The sequence below is a fragment of the Bos javanicus genome, chromosome 11 (genome assembly GCF_032452875.1).
Source record: "Bos javanicus breed banteng chromosome 11, ARS-OSU_banteng_1.0, whole genome shotgun sequence".
Classification (NCBI taxonomy): Eukaryota; Metazoa; Chordata; class Mammalia; order Artiodactyla; family Bovidae; genus Bos; species Bos javanicus.
Window position 1 is genome coordinate 93,384,540 of NC_083878.1, and position 25,413 is coordinate 93,409,952.

At 40.0% G+C, this 25,413-nt stretch overlaps 2 protein-coding genes across 3 annotated transcripts; both read right to left on the reverse strand.

The window, feature by feature from the left end:
- Positions 1-26: 26 nt before the first annotated feature.
- LOC133256566 (olfactory receptor 1J4-like) lies at positions 27-968 on the reverse strand. Its single transcript, XM_061431356.1, has one exon. It carries the CDS (start codon positions 966-968, stop codon positions 27-29), a length of 942 nt encoding a protein of 313 aa, XP_061287340.1.
- A 13,784-nt stretch (positions 969-14,752) lies between these two features.
- On the reverse strand, positions 14,753-25,413 carry LOC133256567 (olfactory receptor 1J4-like). Of its 2 annotated transcripts, none has more exons than XM_061431357.1 (2): positions 23,052-23,558; positions 14,753-15,695 (listed from the first exon to the last, which is right to left on the reverse strand). In XM_061431357.1, exons 1-2 carry the CDS (start codon positions 23,546-23,548, stop codon positions 14,753-14,755), a joined length of 1,440 nt encoding a protein of 479 aa, XP_061287341.1. In that variant the 5' UTR covers positions 23,549-23,558. The 2 variants fall into 2 exon arrangements, with proteins under 2 accessions (XP_061287341.1, XP_061287342.1); XM_061431358.1 differs by lacking the exon at positions 14,753-15,695 and adding an exon at positions 25,406-25,413 and having other exon boundaries at positions 22,539-23,549.

Sequence of the window (25,413 nt, forward strand, 5' to 3'; positions counted from 1 at the left end):
GTGTCTGTTACAAAGACAAGCAAACATCATTGAGACAAGACTTTCGCCCTGTGCAAGAGTCTCTCCAGTGCCCCCTTCATGTCCCTGTTCCTTAGGCTATAAATGAAGGGGTTCAGCAGTGGAGTGACCACTGTATACATCACAGAGGCAATGGTGCTCTTGTCCCTGGAGGTGCTAGATGAGGGGAAAATATACAGCCCAATAATTGTTCCATAATACAGAGACACCACAGAGAGGTGGGAGCCACATGTGGACAATGCTTTGCAGATCCCCTTGGTGGAGGGGACCTTCAGGATGGTGGCCCCGATGCGTCCATAAGAGATCAGGATGCATACTAGTGGGAGGATGATGTCGGCCACTCCTGCTGTGAAAATGGCCAGCTCATTGAGGGATGTGTCTGAGCAGGAGAGCTTCAGCAGGGCACCAAGGTCACAGAAGAAATGGGGGATGCTGAGGTCAGCACAAAAGGACAGCCGGGTCAGGAGGAGGGTGTGACACAGGGCGTTGGCACAGGAGAGAATCCAGGACACAGTTACTAGTAAGGTGCACAGCCCCTGTCCCATGACGGTGGTGTAGTGGAGAGGGTGGCAGATGGCCACGTACCGATCATAGGCCATTGAGGTGAGCAGAAAATCATCCAGACCAGTAAAAAATAGGAAAAAATACATCTGCATTATACACTCTGCATAGGGGATGGATTGATCATGAGTCTGCATGTTTATCAGCATTTTAGGGACAGTGACAGATGAAAAGGAGACGTCAGTGAGGGCCAAGTGGCTGAGGAAGAAGTACATGGGGGTGTGGAGGCGAGCGTCCAGCCTGATGAGCAGGAGGATGAGCAGGTTGCCCAGCACCGTGGTCAAGTACACGCCCAGGAACAGGGCAAAGAACATGCCCTGCTGCTCTGGCCGGATGGGGAGTCCCAGGAGGAGAAACTCTGACACGCTGCTCTGGTTCTCCCTCCTCATGCTCCTCTCCTGTCTGCTGGGAATGAAAGGACAGTGAAAGAAGCACATTTTGATTCCAGCAGGCATATATAAATGAGTCTTTTCTCTTGATGAATATGTCAGTGTCTGTCTGCATTGCCATGTCCCTGCAAAAAGCCCTAAGATGAATGGTATTACCATGTATAATGCAGGAATTTACCAACCAAGAAGACAGTTTGATACAGAAAAGAAACTGGCTCAGTGGCATTTTTCCATCATCTCAATAAAGAGAAATTATCACAATGTCTTAGCAGAGAAATAGTAAGTTTAAAACCTCCCTAATTTCTCTTCTGTTTCTGTACATAAAATCATAAGGCTGAACCTTCAGGTTGTGACATATTGACCTACAGAAATCTGACTTCAAAGTCCTCTCGTATGTAAAGTATAAGGAGGACATTTCAACAATGTGTATGTTTCAACAGAGTATAAGGAGGATGTTTCCTTCGAATTCTCAAAGGAAAGTGGAGCAAAAATGCACAGCCAAGGAATTTCCTGGCGATCCACTGCTTAGACTTCAACTTCCAAGTCAGGGGGTGTGGGTTCAATCCCTGTTCCAGGTATAAAGATATCACATGACTTACAGCTAAAAACCAAAACAGGAAACAAAACAATATGGTAACAAATTCACCAAAGAATTTTAAAAATGATCCACATAAAAAAATTCTTTAAAAATAAATAAGAAATAAATGGCCAGTTCAACTATGTATAAAGGTTGAAGAAAAAGAAGACACTTACCCATCAGTGGAACTCAGAGTATCTTACTAGCATTTGTATGTATTTTTACTGGTGCTCATATTTATCATTCTCCAATATCCTCCTGATTCAACAAAATCCTCTTGTTGAAGAGGTCTCTAACCCAAAACAAAAACAGTTGCTGCCAAGATGTGTCAAAGAGATATGCCCTGATATGCCTTCTCCCTTGTCTTTAAGAAATAGTAATAAAATGTATCATAAGCAAGAGCACAGAGAAGTGCTGAACACCAGTATACAGACACACATACACATACACACACCTGCTATTGGTGTAGGAGACCCAGTTCTCTGGCTTTAAGCTTGAATGATCTAGCTGCCTTGAGTAAGAACTGGATTCTCAGAATTCTGTAGGACAACTGGAGATCAGATTTATCCACTTCTGTGGTCATGAATCACTCACCAGCACCAGAGAAAAAATAGCTTGATCCTCAATTCACCAATGTCAGTAATGAAGACGTGAAGTCTGTGCTCTGTCCACCAGGGAGAGGACGCAAGAGAACAGGGCTCCAAGCTCTTGGTTAGAGACATTAAACATGCATTAAACATGTATTAATTGCTCAGTTTTCTTGTTTCTCCCTCCAGGACACATGCCCTAGAGCAGTGGTTCCTAACTTTAATGTCCCCTAGAATCCCCTGGTGAGCTCATTAAAGATGCAGATCCCAGCTTCAGCTCCAGTGACATTCATTCTTGAACTATGTGGCCAGGGAATTCTGATGCATGTGGTGTTAAGGGCCGATGTTGAGAAAACAGTGTCCTTAGGAAGAAGGTCATGATGAGGCCCAGTGGCTGTGAGCCCAAAGGAGATGAGGAATGAACTCCTTACTGACCCTTCCTACTAGTTTAAAGTTTCCCCTAGTTAAGTCAAAGCCTGGGATGTGAGGATGGAGTTTTCTCCCAAGCCGAGATGCCTTCTTAGTTTGTTGCCTTTCAATAAATTAAAGCTCAACATTCAGAAAACTAAGATCATGGCATCCAGTCCCATCACTTCATGGCAAATAGATGGGGAAACAGAGGAAACAGCGGTTGACTTTATTTTTCTGGGCTCCAAAATCGTAGATGGTGATTGCAGCCATGAAATTCAAAGATGCTTACTCCTTGGAAGGAAAGTTATGACCAACCTAGACAGCATATTAAAAAGCAGAGACATTACTTTGTCAACAAAGGTCTGTCTAGTCAAGGCTATGGTTTTTCCAGTAGTCATGTATGGGTGTGAGAGTTGAACTGTAAAGAAAGCTGAACACAGAAGAATTGATGCTTTTGAACTGTGGTGTTGGAGAAGACTCTTGAGAGTCCCCTGGACTGCAAGGAGATCCAACCAGTCCATCCTAAAGGAAATCAGTCCTGGGTGTTCATTGGAAGGACTGACGTTGAAGCTGAAACTTCAATCCTTTGGCCACCTGATGCAAAGAGCTGACTCATTTGAAAAGACCCTGATGCTGGGAAAGATTGAGGGCATGAAGAGAAGGGGATGACAGAGGATGAGATGGTTGGATGGCATCACTGACTCAATGGACATGGGTTTGGGTGGACTCTGGGAGTTGGTGATGGACAGGGAGGCCTGGCATGCTGTGGTTCATGGGGTCTCAGAGTCAGACATGACTGAGCAACTGAACTAAACTGAAGAGTTTGATCAGACTCACATTCACTGAATTAGTAATGCCATCCAGCCATCTCATCCTATGTCATCCCCTTCTTTTCCTGCCCTCAATCTTTCCCAGTATCAGGGTCTTTTCTAATGAGTTGACTCTTTGCATCAAGTGGCCATAGTATTGGGGTTTCAGGATCAGTCCTTCCAATGAATATTCAGGGTTGAGTTCCTTTAGGATTAACTGTTGTGACACATTGCTGTCCAAGGGACTCTCAAGAGTCTTCTCCAGCACCACATTTGGAAAGTATCTATTTTGGGCACTCAATCTTTTTTACAGTCCACCTCTAGCAGACGTACATAACTACAGGAAAACCACAGCATTGACTACATTACCTTTGTTGGAAAAGTAATGTCTCTGCTTTTTAATATGCTATGTAGATTTGTTATAGCTGTTCTTCCAAGGTCAAGTGTCTTTAATTTTCATGACTTCAGTCAAGGAATGAAGTGATTTTGAACCCAAGAAAATAAAGTCTGTCACTGTTTTCAATTTTCCCCCATCTATATGCCATGAAGCAATGAGGCAGGATGCAAGGATCTTTATTTGTCCATGTTGAGTTTTAAGCCAGCTTTTTCATTCTCCTCTTCCACCCTCAGCAAGATGCTTTAGTTCCTCTTCACTTTCTGCCATTAAAGTGATGGCATCTCTATATGTGAGGTTGTTGATGTTTCTCCCAGCAATCTTGATTCCAGCTAGTGATTCATCCAGTCTGGCATTTCGCATGATGCATTCTGTATATAAATTAAATAAGCAGGGTGACAATATACAGCTTTATGTACTCCTTTCCCAATTGGAATCAGTCGGTTGTTCCATGTCCCATGCTAACTATTGCTTCTTGACCTGCACACAGGTTTCTCAGGAGGCAGGTAAGGCGGTCTGGTATTCCCATCTCTTGAAGAATTTTCCAGTTTGTTGTGATCTACACAAAGGCTTTAGCATAGTCAATGAAAGAGACGTAGATATTTTTCTATAATTCTCTTCATTTCTATTATCCAACAGATGTTGGCGATTTGATCTCTGGTTCCTCTGTCTTTTCTAAATCTAGCTTGGACTTCTGGAAGTTCTTGGTTCACATACTGCTGAAGCCTAGTTTGAATGGCTTTGAGTATAATCTTGCTAGCATGTGAAATGAGTGCAGTTGTACTATAGTTTTAACATTATTTGGCCTTCCTTTCTTTGGGATTGAAATAAAAACTGCCCTTTTCTAGTCCTGGGGCCACTGGGGAGTTTTCCAAATTTGCTGGCATACTGAGTGCAGCAGTTTAAGAGCATCATCTTTTAGGATATATTTACATAAATGGGATTTATTTTGCATGGTATCTTAGAGCTTTCTTTTCCTAAAATATATTTATTGCATTAATACTTTCAAGTCTACATCTATGCTTATCAGTTCATAGAATATATATAACATCAATACATTAATCTTCTTAAATTTTTAAGTTTTTAGCTGCTCTCTTGTTGAATTAACTGGGTGATCCATTAACACAGAATCTCTAATTCTTCAATAAGGTAAAACTTTTAAAAATATTATAGCACACCCTGAAGTCTTCTCCTGTGTCAGTTGTCTGATCAAGATTACTTTATGATCTACAAAGCATTAATTTTAACAGGCTGCATTGTCTTAGTTCCCCCGTGCCTGTGGCTTGCTCCTTTGAAGAGAGAACAACCAAACTTTGAAAATGCACATGAAAATACATGAAGAATGGAAGTCTAGGTGGAAGCCCATGGAAAGAGAGGCAATAAAGCCAGACTCTTCATTCACCAAAGGAATGATCTAAGTCAGAGCTTATGGGATGAAATAAATGAATAATGAGTAAAGTTACATCATACTATGTTATACATGTATCAAATATCAAACTCCTTCAAAATATTGTGATTTCCAACTTTACACCCCAAACAGACTAGAGTCGTGGACATCACCACAGCCTTGCATGTCACTCCAGCTACTGGTTACATACTAATTAGTCTTCTGCTTCTGTATAACGTTGGTAAACATATTACATCTTGCATAGTGCAGGCACACACACACACAAAGGGACAAGATGAAAAAACAGGGTAAAAACTGGATGCACAAGAAAAGACATATATGTAATAAGTCAATAAGTAGATGAAATAAATAGTATAAATTAATCTAACAGAAGACCAAAAAAGAGGGCAAGAAAAACAAAAAATCCTTCTCTAAATATATTTTTACTAAGTGAATTTTGCAAGGTATCAGCATTACAAAGTTGGTCAAAAAAGAACAAAAATCAATGATATTTTATATCCTAGCAGTGAGTACTGAGAATTGAAAATTTTAATATACTATTCGTAACAGTTTAAAAAGTAAAATATGCATATGAATGAATTTACCAAAATACCAGTAAGTTAAAAACTACAGACTAATTCATGGTTAATTTAAAGAGAATGCAAATGAATAGAGATACATTTTGCCCATAGACTGGATAACTCAATATCATCATGGAGCCAGGTCTCTCCTCCATTTGATCTATAGGGTCAATGCAATCAAAGGCAGTGTCCCTCACTGTGAAGAAACTTTTCATCCTTAACCTAGATGTTTTATCATCAATGCTGTATAGATGGAGAAGTCTTGAGGCTACTGTAAGAATAAGACTGAAAACCAGAGGCAGGAGGCTTAAGTCCAAATCCTGAGAACACCAGAGAAATCCTGACTCCAGGGAACATTAATTGACAAGAGCTCATCCAAAAGCCTCCATACCTACACTGAAACCAAGCTCCATACAAGGGCCAACAAGCTCCAGGGCAAAACATACCACGCAAATTCTCCAGCAAGACAGGAACATATCCCTGAGCTTCAATTAACAGGCTGCCCAAAGGGCGATGGCACCCCACTCCAGTACTCTTGCCTGGAAAACCCCATGGATGGAGGGGCCTGGTTGGCTGCAGTCCATGGGGTCGCTAAGAGTCGGACACGACTGAGTGACTTCACTTTCACTTTTCACTTTCCTGCATTGGAGAAGAAAATGGCAACCCACTCCAGTGTTCTTGCCTGGAGAATCCCAGGGACAGCGGAGCCTGGTAGGCTGCCGTCTATGGGGTCGCACAGAGTCGGACACGACTGAAGTGACTTAGCAGCAGTAGCAGCAAAGTCACTCCAAACCCACTGACATCTCATAACTCATTACTGGACACTTCATTGAACTCCAGAGAGAAGAAATCCAGCTTCACCCACCAGAACACCAAAACAAGCTTCCCTAACCAGGAAACCTTGACAAGCCACCTGTCCAACCCCACCCACAGTGAGGAAACTCCACAATAAAGAGAACTCCACAAACTGCCAGAATACAGAAAGGCCACCACAAACACAGCAATATAAACAAGATGAAGAGGCAGATAAATACCCAGCAGGTAAAGGAACAGGATAAATGCCCACCAAACCAAACAAAAGAGGAAGAGATAGGGAATCTACCTGATAAAGAATTCCGAATAATGATAGTGAAGATGATCCAAGAACTTGAAAACAAAATGGAGTTACAGATAAATAGCCTGGAGACAAGGATTGAGAAGATGCAAGAAAGAGGGTCGGACATGACTGAGCGACTTCACTTTCACTTTTCACTTTCACGCATTGGAGAAGGAAATGGCAACCCACTCCAGTGTTCTTGCCTGGAGAATTCCAGGGACGGGGGAGCCTGGTGGGCTGCCATCTATGGGGTCGCACAGAGTCGGACACGACTGAAGTGACTTAGCAGCAGCAGAAGAAATAAAAAGAGTCAATATATAATGAATAATGCAATAAATAAGATCAAAAACACTCTGGAGGAAACCAACAGTAGAATAAAGGAGGCAGAAGATAGGATAAGTGAGGTAGAAGATAAAATGGTAGAAATAAATGAAACAGAGAGGAAAAAAGAAAAATGAATTAAAAGAAATGAGGACAATCTCAGAGACCTCTGAGACAATGATAAATACCCCAACAGTCAAATCATAGGAGTTCCAGGAGAAGAAGACAAAAAGAAAGACCATGAGAAAATACTTGAGGAGATAATAGTGAAAACTTCCCTAAAATGGGGAAGGAAATAATCACCCAGGTCCAAGAAACCCAGAGAGTCCCAAACAGGATACACCCAAGGTGAAACACCCTAAGACACATATTAATCAAATTAACAAAGATCAAACACAAAGAACAAATACTAAAAGCAGCAAGGGGAAAACAACAAATAACACACAAGGATAACAGCTGATCTTTCAACAGAAACTCTTTAGGCCAGGAGGGAATGACAAGACATACTTAAAGTGATGAAAGAAAATAACCTACAGCCCAGATTATTGTACCTAGCAAGGATCTCATTCAAATATGAAGGAGAAATCAAAAGCTTTACAGACAAGCAAAAGCTGAGAGAATTCAGCACCACCAAACCAGCTCTCCAACAAATGCTAAAGGATCTTCTCTAGACAGGAAACACAGAAAGGATGTATGAACCCAAACCCAAAACAATAAAGTAAATGGCAATGGGATCATACTTATCAATAATTACCTTAAACGTAAATGGGTTGAATGCCCCAACCAAAAGACAAAGACTGGATGAATGGATACAAAAACAAGACCCCTATATATGTTGTCTACAAGAGACCCACCTCAAAACAAGAGACACATACAGACTGAAAGTGAAGGGCTGGAAAAAGATATTCCATGCAAATAGAGACCAAAAGAAAGCAGGAGTAGCAATACTCATATCAGATAAAATAGACTTTAAAACAAAGGCTGTGAAAAGAGACAAAGAAGGACACTACATAATGATCAAAGGATCAATCCAAGAAGAAGATATAACAATTATAAATATATATGCACCCATCAGAGAAGCACCAAAATATGTAAGACAAATGCTAACAAGTATGAAAGGGGAAATTAACAATAACACAATAATAGTGGGAGACTTTAATACCCCACTCATACTTATGGATAGATCAACTAAACAGAAAATTAACAAGGAAACACAAACTTTAAATGATACAATAGACAAATTAGACCTAATTGATATCCATACGACATTTCACCCCAAAACAATGAATATCACCTTTTTCTCAAGTGCACATGGAAACTTCTCCAGGATAGATCACATCCTGGGCCATAAATCCAGCCTTGGTAAATTCAAAAAAATTGAAATCATTCCAAGCATATTTTCTGACCACAACGAAGTAAGATTAGATCTCAATTACAGGAGAAAAACTAATAAAAATTCCAGCATATGGAGGCTGAACAACACGCTGCTGAATAACCAACAAATCACAGAACAAATCAGAAAAGAAATCAAAACATGCATAGAAGTGAATGAAAATGAAAACATAACAACCCAAAAACTGTGGGACACTGTAAAAGCAGTCATAAGGGGAAGGTTCATAGCAATACAGGCATATCTCAAGAAACAAGAAAAAAGTAAAATCAATAACCTAACTCTATACCTAAAGCAACTAGAAAAGGAAGAAATGAAGAACCCCAGGGTTAGTAGAAGGAAAGAAATCTTAAAAATTAGGGCAGAAATAAATGCAAAAGAAACAAAAGAGACCATAGCAAAAATCAACAAAGCCAAAAGCTGGTTCTTTGAGAGGATAAATAAAATTGACAAACCATTAGCCAGACTCATCAAGAAACAAAGGGAGAAAAATCAAAGCAACAAAATTAGAAATGAAAATGGAAAGATCACAACAGACAACACAGAAATACAAAGGATCATAAGAGACTACTATCAGCAATTATATGCCCAAAAAATGGACAACTTGGAAGAAATGGACAAATTCTTAGAAAAGTACAACTTTCCAAAACTGAACCAGGAAGAAATAGAAAATCTTAACAGATCCATCACAAGCACGGAAATTGAAACTGTAATCAGAAATCTTCCAGCAAACAAAAGCCCAGGTCCAGATGGCTTCACAGCTGAATTCTACCAAAAATTTAGAGAAGAGCTAACACCTATCCTACTCAAACTCTTCCAGAAAATTACAGAGGAAGGTAAACTTCCAAACTCTTTCTATGAGGCCACCATCACCCTAATACCAAAACCTGACAAAGATGCCACAGAAAAAGAAAACTACAGGCCAATATCACTGATGAACATAGATGCAAAAATCCTTAACAAAATTCTGGCAATCAGAATCCAACAACACATTAAAAAGATCATACACCATGACCAAGTGGGCTTTATCCCAGAGATGCAAGGATTCTTCAATATCTGCATATCAATCAATGTAATACACTATATTAACAATTGAAAAATAAAAGCCATATGTTTATCTCAATGGATGCAGAGAAAGCCTTTGACAAATTCAACATCCATTTATGATAAAAAAAAAAAAACCTCCAGAAAGCCTGAATAGAAGGAGCATATACCTCAACATAATAAAAGCTATATAAACCCACAGCAAACATTATCCTCAATGGTGAAAAATTGAAAGCATTTCCCCTAAAGTCAGGAACAAGACAAGGGTGTCCACTTTCACCATTACTATTCAACATAGTTTTGGAAGTTTTGGCCACAGCTATCAGAGCAGAAAAAGAAATAAAAGGAATCCACATTGGAAAAGAAGAAGTAAAACTCTTAGTGTTGGCAGATAACATGATCCTCCACACAGAAAACCCTAAAGACTCCTCCAGAAAATTACTAGAGCTAACCAATGAATATAGTAAAGTTGCAGGATATAAAATCAACACACAGAAATCCCTTGCATTCCTATACACTAATAATGAGAAAATAAAAAGAGAAATTAAGGAAACAATTCAATTCACCATTGCAAAGAAAAGAATAAAATACTTAGGAATATATCTACCTAAAGAAACAAAAGACCTATATATATAAAACTACAAAACACTGGTGAAAGAAATCAAAGAGGACACTAACAGATGGAGAAATATACCATGTTCATGGATTGGAAGAATCAATATAGTGAAAATGAGTATACTACCCAAAGCAATCTATAGATTTAATGCAATTCCTATCAAGCTACCAACGGTATTCTTCACAGAGCTAGAACAAATAATTTCACAGTTTGTATGGAAATACAAAAAACCTTGAATAGCCAAAGCAATTTTGAGAAAGAAGAATGGAACTGGAGGAATCAACCTGCCTGACTTCAGGTTCTACTACAAAGCCACAGTCATCAAAACAGTACGCTACTGGCACAAAGACAGGAATATAGATCAATGGAACAAAATAGAAAGCCCAGAGATAAATCCACGCACCTATGAACACCATATCTTTGACAAAGGAGGCAAGAATATACAATGGAGAAATGACAATCTCTTTAACAAGTGGTGCTGGGAAAACTGGTCAACCACTTGTAAAATAATGAAACTAGAGCACTTTCTAACACCATACACAAAAATAAACTCAAAATGGATTAAAGATCTAAACGTAAGACCAGAAACTATAAAACTCCTAGAGGAGAACATAGGCAAAACACTCTCTGACATAAATCAGAGCAGGATCCTCTATGACCCACCTCCCAGAATATTGGAAATAAAAGCAAAAATAAACAAATGGGGCCTAATTAAAATTAAAAGCTTCTGCACAACAAAGGAAACTGTAAGCAAGGTGAAAAGACAGCCTTCAGAATGGGAGAAAATAATAGCAAATGAAGCAACTAACAAAGAATTAGTCTCAAAAATATACAAGCAACTCCTGCAGTTCAACTCCAGAAAAATAAACGACTCAATCAAAAAAAAAAAAGGGGGGGGGGGGCCAAAGAGCTAAGCAGACATTTCTCCAAAGAAGACATACAGATGGCTAACAAACACATGAAAAGATGCTCAACATCACTCATTATCAGAGAAATGCAAATCAAAACCACTATGAGGTACCATTTCACACCAGTCAGAATGGCTGCTGTCCAAATGTCTACAAGCAATAAATGCTGGAGAGGGTGCGGAGAAAAGGGAATGCTCTTACACTGTTGGTGAGAATGCAAACTAGTACAGCCACTATGGAGAACAATGTGGAGATTCCTTAAAAAAAAACTGGAAATAGAACTGCCATATGTCCCAGCAATCGCACTGCTGGGCATACGCACTGAGGAAACCAGAATTGAAAGCGACATATGTACCCCAATGTTCATTGCAGCACTGTTTATAATAGCCAGAACATGGAAGCAACCTACATGTCCATCAGCAGATGATGGATAAGAAAGCTATGGTACATATACACAATGGAGTATTATTCAGCCATTAAAAAGAATACATTTGAATCGGTTCTAACGAAGTGAATGAAACAGGAGCCTATTATACAGAGTGAAGTAAGCCAGAAAGAAACACAGCTATACAGTATGCTGCTCCTACTGCTGCTAAGTCACTTCAGTCATGTCCGACTCTGTGTGACCCCAGAGATGGCAGCCCACCAGGCTTCCCCATCCCTGGGATTCTCCAGGCAAGAACACTGGAGAGGGTTGCCATTTCCTTCTCCAATGCATGAAAGTGAAAAGTGAAAGTGAAGTCACTCAATCGTGTCCGACTCTGAGCAACCCTATGGACTGCAGCCTACCAGGCTCCTCCGTCCATGGGATTTTCCAGGCAAAAGTACTGGAGTGGGGTGCCATTGCCTTCTCCGCCAATACAGTATACTAACGCATATATATGGAATTTAGAAAGATGGTGATGATAACCCTGTATGCGAGACCGCAAAAGAGACACAGAGGTATAGGACAGTCTTTTGGACTCTGTGGGAGAGGGCGAGGGTTGGATGATTTGGGAGAATGGCATTGAAACATTATAATATCATATGTGAAACGAATCGCCAGTTCAGGTTCAGTGCATGATACAGGATGCTCGGGGCTGGTGCACTGGGGTGACCCAGAGGGATGGTATGTTCAGGATTGGGAACACGTGTACACCCGTGGTGGATTCATGTTGATGTATGGCGAAACCAATACAATATTGTAAAGAAAAAAAAAAAAAGATTGAAGGTGGGAGGAGAAGGGGATGACAGAGGATGAGACGGTTGGGTGGCATCACCATCTCAATGAGCATGAGTTTGATTAAACTCTGGGAGTTGGTGATAGACAGGGAGGCCTGGCGTGCTACAGTACATGGGGTCACAAACAGACACAACTGAGTGACTGAACCGAACTGAACTGAAAAGGGAAGACAAAAAATGTTAAAATGAAAAGCTAAATGCCATACTTAATTTATCTAATTTCAAAACTGTTTTTATAATCCAAAGCAAGGAAAATAAAAATAATTACATGAGAATAGGAATATAAGTCAATGGAACAATGAGTAATTTTGAAATACATCAATACATATAAGATCAATTAAGAGTTTACAAATGCACCAAGGCAATTTAACATGGCAAGGATAGTGTTTTAATAAATGGTACCAGTATGGTTCAGTATCAATATGTCTTAAGTGAACATGGACACTGCTGCTACACCACAGGCAAAACGTAACTCAAAGTGGATCAATTGTTTAAGATCTATAACTATAAAACTATCTTCCAGAAAAACTTGGACAAATCTTAAAACGTGGGGTAGGCAATATTTTCTTAAATAGAACACAAAAGTCATGAACACTAAGAGGAAAAGAGTAGAATCTTGATTTCATAAAAATAAAAAGCATTTGCTCTTCCAAAGAAATTTTTTTTTAAAGTTATTGGACTATAGTTACTTAACAATGTTGTGTTATTTTCTTTTTTCAGAAAACTGAATCTGCCATATGTACCCCCTCCTTTTTTTTTCATTTCCTTCCCCTTTAGGCTACTGCAGAGCTTTGAGTAGAGTTCCCTGTGCTATACAGCAGGTTCTCATTAGTTATTTCTTTTATGCACAGTAGTAAATGTCCAATGACAGAGGAATAGATACAGAAGAGGTGGCACATATATACAATGGAATATTATACAGCCACAGAACGTAACAAAAGTGTGCCATTGCCGGAACATGGATGGGTCTATATATTGTCTGGGTCTGCAATACAGAGTAAAGAGAAAAATAAATATTGTTTGTTAATGTCTATATATGAAGTCTAGAAAAATGGTAGTGATGAACCGATTTGACAGGAAAGAATACAGAGGCAGACATAGAGAATGAATTTCTAGACACAGTCAGAGGTGGAGTTGTTATTCTGTCACTAGGTCTTGTCTGACTTTTTACAACCCCATGGACTGCAGCATACCAGGCTTCCCTGTCCTTCACAGAGTTTGCTCAGAGAGAAGGAGAGGGTGGGACAAACTGAGAGAGTACCATTGTCATATATACACTTCAGTTCAGTTCAGTTCAGTTCAGTTGCTCAGTCATGTCCGACTCTTTGCAATCCCATGAATCGCAGCACACCAGGCCTCTCTGTCCATCACCAACTCCCGGAGTTTATCTAAACTCATGTCCATCAAGTCGGTGATGCCATCCAGCCATCTCATCCTCTGGGGCCCCCTTCTCCTCCTGCCCCCAATCTCTCCCAGCATCAGGGTCTTTTCCAATGAGTCAACTCTTCAAGAGGTGGCCAAAGTATTGGAGTTTCAGCCTCATCATCAGTCCTTCCAATGAACACCCAGGACTGAGCTCCTTTAGGATGGACTGGTTGGATCGCCTTGAAGTCCAAGGGACTCTCAAGAGTCTTCTCCAACACCACAGTTCAAAAGCATCAATTCATCGGCACTCAGCTTTCTTCACAGTCCAACTCTCAAGTCCATACATGACTACTGGCAAAATGATAGCCTTGACTAGACAAACCTTTGTTGGCAAAGTAATATCTCTGCTTTTCAATATGCTATCTAGGTTGGCCATAACTTTCATTCCAAAGAGTAAGTGTCTTTTAATTTCATGACTGCAATCACCATCTGCAGTGATTTTGAAGCCCCCAAAAATAAAGTCCAATGCTGTTTCCACTGTTTCCCCATCTATTTCCCATATATACACTACCATGTGTAAATTAGATTGCTAATGAGAAACTGCTCCATAGCACAGGAAACTCAATGTAGTACTCTGTGATGACCTAGAGGGCTGCAAAGCATGGGGAGGGTAGGGAGGGAGGATCAAGAGAGAATATATGTATACTTAGAGCTGATTCACATTGTTATATAGCAAAAAGCAACAAAATATTGTAAAGCAATTATTTTCCAATAAAAAGTAAATAAAAAATTAAATACATTTTAAAAAGAAATAAATTCCTAGGAAATAAGAGGAGAGATGAAGTACTACCAGCTATATAAATGCTCAGCCTTATAGACAAGATCAGAAATCAAGACCAGAACTCAAAATTCATAATTTATGCTAATGAACTGATAGGAAATAGACAATAATTGTAAAGGAATGCAATTCAATTATCAAACATTTACTGAATATTTATTCCATGCTGGGCTCAAATCTAGGGATGTAGGATCTGAGGTTTTGTGAACACTCACGGCTGCTATAAAGACTAGCAAATGTCATTGAGACAAGACTTTTGCCCTGTGCAAGAGTCTCTCCAGGGCCTCCTTCATGTCCCTGTTCCTTAGGCTATAAATGAAGGGGTTCAGCAGTGGAGTGACCACTGTGTACATCACAGAGGCAATGGTGCTCTTGTCCCTGGAGGTGCTGGATGAGGGGAAAAAATACAGTCCAATAATTGTTCCATAATACAGAGACACAACAGAGAGGTGAGAGCCACATGTGGACAATGCTTTGCAGATCCCCTTGGTGGAGGGGACCTTCAGAATGGTGGCCCCAATGCGTCCATAAGAGATCAGGATGCATACTAGTGGGAGGACGATGACGGCCACTCCTGCTGTGAAAATGGCCAGCTCATTGAGGGATGTGTCTGAGCAAGAGAGCTTCAGCAGGGCATCAAGGTCACAGAAGAAATGGGGGATGCTGAGGTCAGCACAAAAGGACAGTTGGGTCAGGAGGAGGGTGTGATACAGGGCATTGGCACAGGAGAGAATCCAGGACACAGTTACTAGTAAGGTGCACAGCCCCTGTCCCATGACGGTGGTGTAGTGGAGAGGGTGGCAGATGGCCATGTACCGATCATAGGCCATTGAAGTGAGCAGAAAATCATCCAGACCAGTAAAAAATAGGAAAAAATACATCTGTGTTACGCACCCTGCATAGGGGATGGATTGACCCTGAGTCTGCATGTTGATCAGCATCTTAGGGACAGTGACAGATGAAAAGGAGATGTCAGTGAGGGCCAAGTGGCTGAGGAAGAAGTACATGGGGGTGTGGAGGCGAGCGTCCAGCCTGATGAGCAGGAGGATGAGCAGGTTGCCCAGCACTGTGGTCAGGTACACGCCCAGGAACAGGGCAAAGAACACGCCCTGCTGCTCTGGCCGGATGGGAAGTCCCAGGAGGAGGAACTCGGACATGCTGCTCTGATTCTCCCTCTTCATGCTCCTCTCCTGTCTTATGGGAATGAAAGGACAGTGAAAGAAGCATATTTTGATTGCAGCAGGCATATATAAATGAGTCCTTTCTCTTCGTGAATATGTTAGTGTCTGTCTGCATTGCCCTGCAAAAACCCCGAAGATGAATGGTATTACCATGTATAGTGAGGGAATTACCAACCAAGAATTGAGTTTGATACAGAAGAGAAACTGGCACAGTGGCATTTTTCCATCACCTCAGTAAAGAGAAAGTATCACACTTTCTTAGCAGAGAAATAGTAAGTTAAAGACCTCCCTAATTTCTCTTCTGTTTCTGGACATACAATCATAAGGTTTGACCTTCAGGTTGTGACATATTGACCTATGGAAATCTGACTTCAAAGTCCTTTCACATGTAAAGTATAAGGAGGACTGTTCAACAACAAATTCTTAAAGTAAAGTGGGTCAGAAATACACAGCCAAGGAATTTCCAGGCAGTCCTGTGGTTAATACTTCACGTTGCAAATCAGGGGTTGTGGGTTCAATCTCTGTTCCATGTATAAAGAAATCGCATGCCTTATAGCTAAAAACTGAAACACGAAACAAAAATATATGGTAATAAATTCAGCAAAGAATTTTTTAAATGATCCACATCAAAAAAATTCTTTAAAAATAAATAAGCAACTAAATAGCCAGATTCCATTATGTATAAAAGTTGAAGAAAAATAAAGGAAGCTTACCTGTCAACTGAATTCAGAATTTCTAAGAGCTCAATCTTGCAATATTGTGCTCTATGAAATAAAAATATTACTGGCAGTTATGTATATATTTTTACTAACACTCATATTAATCATTCACCAATATCCTCCTGATTCAACAAAATCCTCTTGTTGAAGAGTTCCCTAATCCAAAATAAAAACAGTTGCTGCCAAGAGGTGTCAAAGAGATATGCCCTAATATGCCTTCTCCGCTCATCTTTAAGAACTAGTTTAAAAAAGTATCATAGCCAGAGCACAGAGAAATGCTGAACACCTATATACAGACACACACACACATACAAATACACACCTGCTATTGCCGTAGGATACACAGTTCTTTTCTGAACTTTATGCTTGGTTGATCTAGTTGCCTTGAGTAAGAACTGGTTTTGCAGCTTCTCTGTAGGACACCTGGAGACAAGACTTATCCACTTCTGTGGTCCTGAACCACTCACCAGCATCAGAGAAAAAAGAGCTTTATCTTCAATTCACCAACTTCAGACATGAAGATGTGAAGACTGCTCTGTCCACCAGAGAGTGGATCCAAGGGGACAGGGCTCCAAGCTCTTGGTTAGAGACATGCATTAAACATGTATTAATTGCTCAGTTTTCTTGTTTCTCCCTCCAGGACACATGCCCTAGGGCAGTGGTTCCTAAACTTTGATGTTCCCTAGAATGCCCTGGGGAGTTTATTAAGGATGCAGATTCCAGCTCCAACTCCACTGATGCTCATTCTTGAACTCTGCAGCAAGAGAATTCTGATGTACATGGTCCTAAGGGCTGACACTGAGAAAACAGTGTCCTTAGGAAGAACATCATGATGACGCCCCATGGGTGTGAGCCTGAAGGAGATGTGGAAAGACCTCCTCACTGACCCTTCCTACAAGCTTCAAGCTTCCCCTAGTTAAGTCAAAGCTTGGGATGTGAGGATGGAGTTTTCTCCCAAGCCGAGATGCCTTCTTAGTTTGTTGCCTTTTAAATATATCTGCTTCACGGTAGAGATCCAAATACAATATGGTAAAGTCAAAGTATTTCCCCTGTCTTTTATTCATTTTTTATACTTCTAAAACAGTTTTTATTCATAAAACCTTACATTTGTTGTTGTTCTATCAAAAGGTTAGTTGCTCAGTCATGTTGGACTCTTTGCAACCCCACGGACTGTAGCCCACCAGGCTCCTGTCAGTGGAATTCTCAAGGCAAGAATATTGGAGCTATTTTTCAACTCCAATGTTGTTCAACTCCAGTTGTTGTTGTTCAGTGTCTAAGCCATATCTGACTCTTTGCAACCCCATGAGTTTCAACATGCCAGGCTTCGCTGTTTTTTGCTATTTTCCAGAGTTTGCTCAAACTCAAGTTCATTAAGTCAGTAATGCCATCCAACCATCTCATCCTCTGTCATCACCTTTATATCCTTCCTTCAATCTTTTCCAGCATCAGGATCTTTTCCAGTGAGTTGACTCTTCACATCAGATGGCTAAATTATTGGAGTTTCGTCTTCAACATCAGTCCTTCCAATGAATATTCAGGATTGATTTCCTTTAGGATTGACTGGTGTGATCTCCTTGCTGTTCAAGGGACTCTCAAGAGTCTTCTCCAGTACCACATTTGGAAAGTATCAATTTTGCCACTCAGTCTTCTTTCTGGTCCAACTCTCACATCCATACATGACCACAGGAAAACCACAGCTTTGGCTAAATTACCTTTGTTGGAAAAGTGATGTTTCTGCTTTTTAATAGGTTGTGTAGAAATGTCATAGCTGTTCTTCCAAGGTCAAGTGCCTTTTATTTTCATGACTGCAGTTACCAAATGAAGTAATTTTGAACCCAAGAAAATAAAATCTGTCACTGTTTCCACTTTGCCCCCCATCTATTTGCCAGGAGCAACAGAACAGAATGCCATGATCTTTGTTTTGTGAATGTTGCATTTTAAGCCAGCTTTTTCATTCTCCTCTTCCACCCTCATCAAGTGGGTCTTTGGTTCCTCTTCACTTTCTGCCATTAAAGTGGTGTCATCTGCTTATGTGAGGTTGTTGATATTTCTCCCAGCAATCTTGATTCCAGCTGGTGATTCATCCAGTCTGGCATTTCGTGTAATGCATTCTGTATATAGATAAATAAGCAGGGTGACAATATACAGCCTTTATGTACTCCTTTCCCAATTTGGAACCAGTCAATTGTTCCATGTCCTGTGCTAGCTATTGCTTCTTGACCTGCACACAGGTTTCTCAGGAGGCAGGTAAGGTGCTCTGGTATTTCCATCTCTTGAAGAATTTTCCACAGTTTGTTGTGATCTACATAGTCAAAGATTTTAGCATACTCAGTGAAAGAGGAGTAGATGTTTTTCTGTAATTCTCTTGATATTTCTATTATCCAACAGATGTTGGTGATTTGATCTCTGGTTCCTCTGTCTTTTCTAAATCTAGCTTAAACTTCTGGAAGTTCTTGGTTCACATACTGCTGAAGCCTAGTTTGAATGGCTTTGAGTATAATCTTGCTAGCATGTGAAATGAGTGCAGTTGTACTGTAGTTTTAACATTCTTTGGCCTTGTCTTTCTTTGGGATTGAAATAAAAACTGCCCTTTTCTAGTCCTGGGGCCACTGGGGAGTTTTCCAAATTTGCTGGCATACTGAGTGCAGCAGTTTAAGAGCATCATCTTTTAGGATATATTTACATAAATGGGATTTATTTTGCATGGTATCTTAGAGCTTTCTTTTCCTAAAATATATTTATTGCATTAATACTTGCAAGTCTACATCTATGCTTATCAGTTCATAGAATATATATAACATCAATACATTAATCTTCTTAAATTTTTAAATTTTTAGTTGCTCTCTTGTTGAATTAACTGGGTGATCCATTAACACAGAATCTCTAATTCTTCAATAGCACTGGGGCAACCCAGAGGGATGGTATGGGGAGGGAGGAGGGAAGAGGGTTCAGGATGGGTAACACATGTATACCTGTGGTAGATTCATTTTGATATATGGCAAAACCAATACAATATTGTAAAGTTAAAAAATAAAATAAAATAATAAAAAATAAGGTAAAACTTTAAAAAATAATATAGTACACCCTGAAGTCTTCTCCTGTGTCATTTGTCTGATCAAGATTACTTTAAGATCTCCAAAGCATTCATTTTAACAGGCTGCATTGTCTTAGTTCCCCCATGCCTGTGGCTTGTTCCTTTGAAGAGAGAACAACCGAACTTTGAAAATGTCCATGAAAATACATGAAGAATGGAAGTCCAGGTGGAAGCCCATGAAAAGAGAGGCAATAAAGCCAGACTCTTTTCATTCACCTAAGGAATCATCTAAGTCAGAGCTTATGGAATGAAATAAATGAATAATAAAGGAAAGTTGCATCATGATATTTTATACATGTATCAAATATCAAATTCCTTCAAAATATTGTGGTTTCCAACTTTACACCTCAAACAGAGTAGAGTTGTGACATTACCACAGCCTTCCATGTCACTCCAGCTGCTGGTTACATACTAATTAGTGTAATTCGTGTTTATGTATAATATTGGTAAACATACTACATTCGCATAGTGCAGGCACACACACACAAAAGGACAAGATGGAAAAAAGGGGTAAAAACCTGATGCTCAAAAAGAGACATATCTATGTTGATAAGAGAGATCAAATGAATAGTACAAACTAATCTAAAAAAGGCCAATAAAGAGGGAAAAGTAAAGAAACAATCTTTGTCCAAATCTATTTGCAGTAAGTGAGTTTTGCAAGGTAGCAGCATTACAAAGTTTGTCAATAAAGAACAAAAATCAATGATACTTTATATCCTAACAGTGAGCACTGAGAATTGAAAATTTTAATATACTATTTATAACAGTTTAAAAAGCAAAATATACATATGGATGAATTTACCAAAATACCAGTACATTTAAAACTACAAACCCATTCATGGTAAATTTAAAGAGAATGAAAATGAATAGAGATACACTTTGCACATAGACTGGATAGCCCAATATTGTTATGAAGCCAAGTCTCTCCTCCAACTGATCTATAGGGTCAGTGCAATCAAAGGCAATGTATCAGCAGCCTACTTGTAGAAAGTGATTCTTAATATTATATGGAAGTTAAAGGGAAGACAAAAAATCTTAAAATGAAAGCAAAATGCCATAATTTACCTAATTTCAAAATCTTTTTATAATCCATCGAAAGGAAAATAAAAATAATTGCATGAGAATAGGAATATAGATCAATAGAACAGCGAATAATTTTTAAATAGATCAATACAAATAAGGTCAGTTAATAGTTTACAGTGGACCGAGGCAATTTAATGTGGCAAGCATAGTGTTCCAATAAATGGTGCCAGCATGGTTCAGTATCAATATGGCTTAATTGAACATGGACTCTTGAGCCACACAATATGCAAAACATAACTCAAAATGGGTCAAATGTGTAAGAACTATAGCTATAAGACTATTTTGAATAAAACATTGGACAAAATCTTGGTAAAAGTGAGGTAGGTAATATTTTCTTAAATAGGACACAAAAGTCATGAACACTAAAAGGAAAAGATAGAATCTTGATTTCATAAAATAAAATGCATTTGCTCTTCCAAAGAAACTTTTTTTTTAAAAAGTCATTGGACTACAGTTGCTTAACAATGTTTTGTTATTTTCTGATCTCAGTAAAATGAATTTGCCATACGTCAAGGCTATGGTTTTTCCAGTGGTCATGTATGGATGTGAGAGCTGGACTGTGAAGAAAGCTGAGCAATGAAGAATTGATGCTTTTGAACTGTGGTGTTGGAGAAGACTCTTGAGAGTCCCTTGGACTGCAAGGAGATCCAACCAGTCCATCCTAAAGCAGATCAGTCCTGGGTGTTCATTGGAAGGACTGATGCTGAGGCTGAAACTCCAATACTTTGGCCACCTCATGCGAAGAGTTGACTCATTGGAAAAGACCCTGGTGCTAGGAGGGATTGGGGGCAGGAGGAGAAGGGGATGACAGAGGATGAGATGGCTGGATGGCATCACCGACTCTATGGACATGAGTTTGGGTGAACTCCAGGAGTTGGTGATGGACAGGGAGGCCTGGAATGCTGCAATTCATGGGGTTGCAAAGAGTCAGACACGACTGAGCAACTGAACTGAACTGAACTGTATACCCCTCTTTTTAAAATTTCCTTCCCATTTAGGTCACCACAGAGCTTTGAGTAGAGTTCCCTGTGCTATACAGTATATTCTCATTAGTTATCTATTTTATACACAGTAGTAAATGTCCACTGACAGAGGAATAGATAAAGATGTGGCACGTACATACAATGGAATACTATACAGCCACAAACAAAACTGTGCCATTGCTGGGACGTGGATGGGTCTACATAGTGTCTGGGTCTGACATATAGAGTGAAAAAAGTCAGAAAGAGAAAACTAAATATTTTATGTTAATGTCTACATACGGAATAGAGAAAAATGGTAGTGATGAAGCGATTTCACAGGCAAGAATAGAGAGGCAGACATAGAGAATGAATTTCTGAATACAGTTGGAGGAGGAGTTGTTGTTACAGTTGCTAAGTCTTGTCTGACTCTTTCCAAGACCATTGACTGCAGCATACCATTCTCCCCTGTCCTTCACAGAGTTTGCTCAGGGGGAAGGAGAGGGTGGGAAAAACTGAGAGAGTACCATTGACATACATACACTACCATGTGTAAATTAGATTGCTAATGAGAAACTGCTCCATAGCACAGGACACTCAGTGTGGTACTCTGTGATGACCTAGAGGGCTGCAAAGCATGGGGAGAGTTGGACGGAGGATAAAAAGAGAGAGAATATATGTATACTTAGAGCTTATTCATGTTGCTATATAGCAAAAACCAACAAAATATTGTAAAGCAATTATCCTCCAATAAAAATAAATGAATAATTAAACACATTTTAAAAAAGAAATAAATTCCCAGGAAATAAGAGGAGAGACATAAGTACTAAGAGCTATATAAATTCTCAGCCTAATAGACAAGATCAAAAATCAAGAACCTAAACTCAAAATTCCAAATTTATGCTAATGAACTGTTAGTAAATAGACATAATTGTAAAGGAATGCAATTCAACTATCAAACATTTACTGAGTATTTATTCCATGCTGGGATCAAATCTAGGGATATAGGAGCTGAGGTTTTGTGAACACACATGGCTGTTATAAAGATAAGCAAACATCATTGAGACAAGATTTTCGCCCTGTGCGAGAGTCTCTCCAGGGCCCCCTTCATGTCCCTGTTCCTTAGGCTATAAATGAAGGGGTTCAGCAGTGGAGTGACCACTGTATACATCACAGAGGCAATGGTGCTCTTGTCCCTGGAGGTGTTGGATGAGGGGAAAAAATACAGTCCAATAATTGTTCCATAATACAGAGACACCACAGAGAGGTGGGAGCCACATGTGGACAATGCTTTGCATATCCCCTTGGTGGAGGGGACCTTCAGGATGGTGGCCCCGATGCATCCATAAGAGGTCAGGATGCATATTAATGGCAGGATGATGACGACCACTCCTGCTGTGAAAATGGCCAGCTCATTAAGGGATGTGTCTGAGCAGGAGAGCTTCATCAGAGCATCAAGGTCACAGAAGAAATGGGGGATGCTGAGGTCAGCACAAAAGGACAGCCGGGTCAGGAGGAGGGTGTGACACAGGGCGTTGGCACAGGAGAGAATCCAAGACGCAGTTACTAGTAAAGTGCACAGCCCCTGTCCCATGACGGTGGTGTAGTGGAGAGGGTGGCAGATGGCCACGTACCGATCATAGGCCATTGAGGTGAGCAGGAAATCATCCAGATCAGTAAAAAAGAGGAAGAAATACATCTGTGTTACACACCCTGCATAGGGGATGGATTGATCCCGAGTCTGCATGTTTATCAGCATCTTAGGGACAGTGACAGATGAGAAGGAGACGTCAGTGAGGGCCAAGTGGCTGAGGAAGAAGTACATGGGGGAGTGGAGGCGAGTGTCCAGCCTGATGAGCAGGAGGATGAGCAGGTTGCCCAGCACCGTGGTCAGGTACACGCCCAGGAACAGGGCAAAGAACATGCCCTGCTGCTCTGGCCGGATGGGGAGCCCCAGGAGGAGGAACTCTGACACGCTGCTATTTTTCTCCCTCTTCATGCTCCTCTCCTGTCTGTTGTGAACAAAAGGATAGTAAATTTTCACTACAGAGGCAGATAATAATGAGTCCTTTCTGCTGGTGAATGTCAGTGTCTGCCTGCTTTGCCATGTCCCCGCAAAACCCTAAAATGTATGGCATTACCACATAAAACAGGGAATTTACCAACCAAGAAGAGGTTTGATACAGAACAGAAACTGGCTCAGTGGCATTTTTCCATCTTCTAGGAGAGAGGCCACCTTTAAGTCATAATTTGCAGCTGTGTCTTTTCAGCAAAGAGAAAATGTCACAGCATCTTAGTAGAAGGATAGATAATAAGTTAAAATCTCCCTAATTTCTATTCTGTTTCTGTACATTTAAGAACAATCCTATGGTTTAACCTTCAGCTTGTGACATAATGATTTTTTGAAATCTGACTTCAAAATCCCTTCCTAAGTAAAGTGTAGGGAGGAAGTTTCAACAACAAATTCTCACAGGGAAGTGGATCAAAAATACATTGCCAAAGTTTACATTATGTATAAAGGCTGAACAGAAAAGAATCATATCTCTTGATTGAACTCAGAGGGTCTTAGATCTCAGCCTTGCAATATCACTGCTTTACAAACTAAAAATATTACTGTCAGTCACATATTTTTTTACTAGTACTCATATTTATCATTATCTAATCTTCTCTTGATCCAACAAACTCTCCTGACCCCATGAATAGGCACACCCATAATAAAAAGAGTTGTTATCAAGAGTCAAACTGAGAAGCCATGATATGCCTTCTCCCCTTGTCTTTAGGTACTAGCATGAGAACTGACATAAATAAGAACACCTGTGTACATACACACACACAAACACTCACACAAATACGCACCTGCTATAGGGAAAGGAAACCAGTTCTGCTCTGAACTTTATGCTAATGTGATCTGGCTGCTGAGAGTAAGGACGGGTTTCTCAGTTTCTCCTTAGGACACCTGGAGACTAGATGTGGCCAATTCTGTGGTCCTGAACCCCTTACCAGCATCAGAGAGAAAAAGTCCATACACCTTGGAGTTCGTCTCTAAGGAGTTCATCTCCAAGTTCAGAAATGGAGTGTGAACACTATCATCTGCCCAACAGGGAGAGGACTCAAGGGGCCAGACACCGAACTCCTGGTTAGAGACATGCATTAAACATAGATTAATTGCTCAGTTTTCTTCTTACTCTCCCCAATACAGATGCCCTCGGGCAGTCGTTCCTAAACTTTGATGTGCCACAGAATCCCCTGGGGAGCTTGTTAACGTTGCACATCCCAGCTCCACCTCCAGTGATGCTCTTTCTTGAACTCTGCAGCCAGGGAATTCTGATGCACATGGCCCTAAGGGCAGATTTTGAGGAAACATTGTCCTTAGGAAAAGCATCATGGTGATGCCCTGTGGATATGAGCCCCCCAAAAGATGTAAAAGACCTCCTTACCCTTCCCTACTAACTTAATATTTCCCTGAGTTAAGTCATAGCCTGGTATGTGAGCAGGGATTTATTTTCCAAGTGGAAATTCCCTTTTGATTTTCTGCTTTTCAAATTAATTCTTCTTCATGATGGAAACCCAAATACAATAACATAGATATGAATGGAAAGAAGTACGTCAAAGAACTTCACCCTTCTGTTATTCATTTATCCTTCTAAAGTGGATTTTATTCAAGAAATTTTATATTTACATAAACAGGATTTATTTTATATGGTATTTTATAGCTTTCTTTTCCTATAAGAATATATTGCAACAATATTTGCATATCTACTTCTATGCATATAAAGAATACATATAACATCAACATGTCAATGTACTTAAATTTTAAACATTTTAGCTGCACTATTGCTGAATAGTTCTGATGAACCAACTCAT